Raw genomic sequence first — 6422 nt, 5'->3', positions numbered from 1 at the left:
GGGGGGGGGGGGGTGTTGGGAGAAAAAGGTGCAGTAGCTGTGGAGGAAAAGGATACATCTATCTTGCAGCCAGCATTTTGAAATCTTGGCCAAACCTTTTAAACATGGATCATGAAATGATTGACATTTCCCATTAAACCCAAAAGGTAAATTTTATACAACGGCAAACAGAGATGAGAGCTGAAAGTTCAGGAATAAAGAAACTACGAGTACATAAATTAAGTGTGGTTTGAGATGGATAAGTTGCAAGACTAGAAAGCATACTATCAGAAATTATTCCACTGAAGAGAACTTAAGAGTAGCACCACCTGAGAGTCTGAGACTAAGTGGATCAAGATGGTTTAGACATATGCAATGAAGGTGATCTGATACACCAGTGAGATTATATGATGCAAGTTTAGGGTACTAAATGGCAAGGTGAAGACTGAGGTGGTATGGAAGGATATGAGTGCCTATGAGACAACAGAATACCTAGCTTTAAATAGAGAGGAAATGCAGATGACAAGGACAATTTGATTCAGTTTGGATTGTGAGTCTTAACAGAAGGGAATTAGTAAATATTACTTAATTTGGTAATGATGAGTAATCCAGCTTAAAGATTAGGGTTTCATTAAGACATCTTTCCTGAATATAAATAGATATCACACTCCACAACTTTCGGTGGAGATCTCAGTTCCTATTGGATATGGAAATTGAAGCACCAAGATGGAGGATGAAATTCCATTCATGCCCAGGTATCACAACACTATCTAAGCTGAGCCTCAAGCACATTCACTAAAGAATTTGCAGGATGGAATTTACTTACGTCTAAATAGATGATTCTCCAAGCTGCCTTTTGGCATGAACTCGTATACTAAGAGCCGATTCTCCCCCTCCAAGCAAAAACCAATAAGTTTAACCAAATTTCGATGATGAAGTTGGCCAAGATAATTAACTTCTGTCTGCAAGCAATCAGTTTGCCAATCAGTAAAGGGATGATGGGAAAAACAGAAAGCAAGACATTCAAGTTGGGGGTGGGGGCCTACCAACCACTCCTTGTGGCCTTGGAAACCTTCTGGCTTAAGCTTCTTGACAGCAACAACCATTCCAGATCCAGGCCTTGCAGCAGCAAGGGTTTGGTTATCAATCCATCCTTTAAAAACATAGCCAAATCCTCCCTCTCCAAGAAGACTGTCAGGACGAAAGTTTCTAGTGGCATTCTTCAGCTCACTAAAAGAGAATGCTTTCAAATTTGACGATGACAATATCTCACCTTCAGACTTGGGGGTGGGAAGACTTCCAGAGGTACTCTTTTCACTATAAGATGGGATAGTCAGGTTGGAAACTGCTGAAGATAAGGTACTTTTACTTGTAGCTTTTGAGTTGCCTGAAGATCAAAAGAAAAAAGCAGCATCAGAACTGCGATCTAACAAAAAGAACTAGATGATTTCCAAGAATACGAACACAAGTTAAAGAATTAACCTCATCTGGGTCCCTTCTAAAGGATATTTTGAGTAATGAAGAGGATAATTCCCAATTACTTTAGAATTATAGGCAATGTCCATCCTATTTATCTTTGGTTCCTCAATTTAAGGCATTCATGTGAATGATAAGATAAGTCCAAAATATAATTACTGTGTTCATTTCCTAGGATTAAAAAAATATGAGTTAGATCTTGATTTTGGTCCAGAGACCTGCCATTTACTGTCCATCCCATGAACACCATGCACACTCCAGAGCTTATCAGCCATGAAAAATGCTTTAATTGGTTACACTTTTTTAGGTTAAAAAAAAAAAATCTTCCGTGAAACATAGTAGTTAGATCCCAAAGTCTCAAATCTCATTTCATATACAATATTATGAAAGAACTCGAAATACTATCCAACAAATATAATTTCTAACTTCACTTATTTCCAAAAGTTTAAAAAAAGAAACCCCTTGAATCGATGGACATCATGAGATAATCCAAAACTTCATTAAAAACAATAAAAGGAAAATGATTAAATAAATACAACCATTTACTTCTAAATTTGTCCCTGATGACCATTCCCCTTAAATTATTAAACGCCAAACATAAGTAAAATAAACAAGGACTGCTCTGTAGTCTCCCAAAAATTAAGTCCACACTTATATCCCAAACTAAGTTCATAGTAAGGAGACAAAAACCTTAAACCCGCCAAAAGAATTCATTGCACTTTGTCACTTTGAAAGCCTAAAAAAACACAACCAAAGCCAACAGAATTGTAAAAACAAAACCAGTAATAAAAATTCCATTACGGGTCCATCAAAAAGTCCGCCTTGCAAGCGCAAACAGAACCAGTAAGAAGCTGATTTTCAATTTTCAAACAAGAATAGAGTAAAAAGGGGTGAGGGAAAACAAAAAGGAACAAGTATAGAAGCATTTCACCCCGAAGGTAGTACTCTATGACTGAAATTCCAGCTCAAAAAGAGCAAGAATTAATGAAACTGCATCACTTCAATAAACTAAAGCCAAAAGAAACAAGCTAGGATCATGAAGAAGGAAGAAAAGGTATACAAAAATAGAAACGTTACCAGAAGAATTATGAGCAGTGTGATTGCTGTCTACTTTGGCGGAAGCATCCAAGCAATTCCCCATGGATGCCCAAAGCCTCAAAGCAATTGAAACGATCAACAGGCCACTATATCATTTCTTAAAGTCCAGACTCCAGATTAGGAGAGGACAAAAAAATTCAGACTTAGCTTCTTCTCCTTCTCTGGATCTCAGCTGGTTTAAGAGAAGAACGAATCGAAAAACGACGATTACCGAAAGAACCAAAACACTGTAGAGAAAAGCAGTGGAGGAAGGAAGCAGAGACGAAAACTCCGTAATTCTGTATAAACGACAAGCGTGTGAGACGTCTCTCCGACTCTCGAGAGTGTGTAGATTTGTTGATACTTATTAGATAGCGCGCGTGACTGTTGGGTCTGCTGCCGCCTTGGAGTGTCCAAAGTTCATACCCACAATTACCAAACTACCCTCGGAACCCACCCCCTTTGTCGCCGGAAACTGCTTGGGCAAGAACCTGGCGGTGGAGCGTGGACTTTGAACAGCGGTCGTGTCGCGTCACTGGCGCGCGTTTTGCCGTATGCTCTACACAAAGGCATCACTATCATTAGAAGAGGAAAAAAATTAATTAAATTCCAACCCTTTGACCCACGTGTCACATCTGACCAACTTAATCAAGACCTACCCGAAAAATTGGGCATTGTTGTTGATGATTCCCAAGACCGAACGTTAAATGACAATGAATTTTTTTTTTTTTTTTTAACCCTCAGATAGTCAGATCTCAATTAACCCGACCAATTGGATTTGGAGGAAGGAATCAGATAGGTATTGGTCTATGCTGATATTGATTGATCTCGATTCGGATCAGTCCATCTAGACCTGTATCAGTCGGTTTTATCCCTATTTTTTATTAACAAATAAAATTTTCTGACAATTTTACTTTTGATCCTATTCTAATAACTAATCCATATCGGGCAGGTATCATTATTGGTTAAAGCCGATCCAATATTGATGGTTAAAACCCTGATTAATGATTATAAACGTCTTGAGAGGGATTGATATTGATTTGAATGACTCAATCTCCATTCTCCCTTGACCACGGCTGAAGGAGAATCGTTCCAATCCGGTTTTAATCAAGATTGTCAATTACCTCAACAAATGCGATCTTAGATCTTCCTAATGTGTGGACTAGCATCCTCGATGCTAAAAGAATGAGCAAGGTATACATATGCTTTGTATGTGAGTGTAATAGTTTCCAAATACAAAGGACCCACATGTAAAGGAAGAAAGAGAGTGCTAGAAGACACTTGATGGTAACTGGTTGTGATTCATTTTCCCCTAAACATAATTTACAAAGTCTCTCCCTCCTTCAAATTAATGGACTAGAGAAACAAGTTAATCATTTTATTTTCTTGGTAAAATAATCATTTCAACTCATCTTGTATTATTACAGCATTGAAAGAGTATTAAAAGTTTCAATTGGATTGTTACCGAGGAGGGAATACATCTAGTTGTGCAAGGGGGATCTTCAATTCCTTATTATTGATTATTAAGTAATGGTTTGGATAAGACACTCATCGAATTTCATATTCAAATTCAATCCCATAACGTTATCGTGTATATTTTCAATTATGCACTTTTTTTCAATTATTTTTCAGAAGTTTCATCCTCTAATGGATGTAAAAGCTTTATTTCACAGTTACGTATTTCAACATTTCTTTATTATTAGCGCTAGCAACATCATCTATTAAATTTTTGCTTGTTTTGATGTACAATATTGAAAACATCCTCTACAATTAGCTAGAAATTTTTTGTTCAATATATCTATAAAAAGGACGTATTCGATACACGAGACTCTATGTTGAACATATTTTTCAGAAGTCACGGGTTGACCCATCGGGTCACAGTCGATCTGGTATCTCATAAAACTTCTCATTCGAGTCATCACCAAAATATGTCGGAGCTGATCGATCTTCAAAACGGGTCAAGAATTCTTAACAGATTATACTATCAAACACAACCCAAATTCCAAAATAAATTATCATGTAATCTAATAATTCTTCAAGCATCTCTGTTATTTTATTTTAGAACAAATATAACCTAATTTTTTTGTCAATTTATTATTTTTACAGGAAAATATAATAAATAAGTTGCAAATCCTAAAAGGCATCAATCTCCTTAAATAAGTCCCTTCGTCGTTCTCTTCACACATATTCCACAAAAGAACATCATCAATTATGAATTGAATTCTAACATAAAAAAAAAAAAAATTGTTGCACGATCTATGGTGTGGTTTAAAGCTAGTCAATTTTTCTATGACTTCACTATTATAGAAGTAAAATATTATTTATTTAAAACAATTTTTTTATTCACGTCTTAACAGTAAATTGATAGGATAGCATATAAACATATATATATATATATATAATGATATTATAGTGATTAATTTATAATTAAAAAACAACTAACATAATTAGAACATAGAAATCAACTCCGCAATGATTGATGTATTGCTCCTACCACTCTCTGTACTTACCCTCCATTTATTCAAATTCTCTTATACGAATGGATCTTTTGTTTCTCCACACAGGAGTCTGAGGTCGCCCCACTTTGATTTTGATATCATTAAGGATTTAGATATAATTTATTCTCAAAAGTTAACCTTTAAGAAGAAGATGTCTAAGTACCTCTAAATCTCCATATCAAACCTCCTATATGAGATTATTATTTTTGCCTTTCATATGGAATCCCAAAAAATTCCATGTCGAAGAAGGAACCATCGCCATCTTCATCTTCGTCTTTGCTGGATGTGGACATGATGATAGTGGTGCCATCATTCGAGGGATGGTGCGTTTAATATTTCTATAATCCCACCTTCGCCACTTCTCGAGTACTTGAGCAAAACTGAAATCTTCTGCAAATCCATGACAAATATCTGGTAACCAACATGTGGGATCCTCTTTCTTATGTTCGCTATTTTAGGATTTGCCTTTGCCTCTTCTATTTCCAATATTCTTCCACTAGTGAAACGCAAGATTGAGTAGAGTCAATTAACTTCTTCTACTAATGAACGCATGGCACTTGATAAAGGGCTAAGGACGGTTCTACAATCACAAATAAGATGCAACGTTGAATCAGACACAGGTAAGGCACAGGCAAAGGTATCAATCGGTCTAGAACTAGGTATTCGGTTCGATTCTGATTTCGATTCCAAGGACTATCAGTGTGATCCTAAATCAAACCACGTCCCCTCTTCGTTCTAAAAATTGGTACTCGTACCCGACCTATCCGATTCTAATTCGGTTCTAGTTCCCATTAGGGAACAAGCAATAAACAATGGCAAAGGTCCCTAGATCAACAACCCATTAAGATTTGTCTCAAACACCCGATTATCTGTAATGTGGCAGATTGGATGAGTCCCAACATTATATCCATAGATAAACAACAATAATTTCCAAGTTCCATTTCAAGAAAAAACACATACACATCAGAAAGATAAGAAAACTCATACAAAAAACTGCAATGTTATTGGAGATTGAAAATCAAACAAGTGCAACGTTGTAGGAAATGGAAAACTAACCTACTATAATGTTGTGAGAAGAGGAAGAAGGGACACTTTCAGCCACTACAACTTTGTCTAAGACAAAGAGTCACTGCTATACTAATTGCAAGAAGAAGAAGAAGATGAACACTAGGATTGCCTAGTGGTGGTAGCTTCGGCTTGTGGAGTCGGCACCCAGAGGAGGAGGTCGTGGGATCGAACATTGTCGTACGCATTGTGTGAGTGTGTGTGTGTGTGTGTGTGTTTTCTTAGCCCACGGTCTCAAGTTGGATTCTCCATTTGTGCATCTGTGATTTAAGTGGAGATCATGGTTGTTGTACTAGTCTCCCCGAGGATTAGTCGAGGTGCACATAA

The 6422-nt window shown here is 36.8% G+C and overlaps 1 protein-coding gene across 1 annotated transcript; it reads right to left on the bottom strand.

Moving 5' to 3' along the window:
• Positions 1–899: 899 nt before the first annotated feature.
• On the bottom strand, positions 900–2859 carry LOC122065579 (probable serine/threonine-protein kinase PBL3; the record flags this gene model as incomplete). Its single annotated transcript, XM_042629398.1, is given in 3 exon segments — positions 900–941; positions 1026–1366; positions 2533–2859. Coding segments are annotated over 3 exon segments (447 nt in total), but the record flags the coding sequence as incomplete, so codon positions are not given.
• Positions 2860–6422: the final 3563 nt, after the last annotated feature.

This window comes from Macadamia integrifolia, unplaced genomic scaffold (genome assembly GCF_013358625.1).
Source record: "Macadamia integrifolia cultivar HAES 741 unplaced genomic scaffold, SCU_Mint_v3 scaffold2054, whole genome shotgun sequence".
In the NCBI taxonomy this organism is placed as follows: domain Eukaryota; kingdom Viridiplantae; phylum Streptophyta; class Magnoliopsida; order Proteales; family Proteaceae; genus Macadamia; species Macadamia integrifolia.
This window is presented reverse-complemented; position numbering and strand designations above follow the sequence as displayed.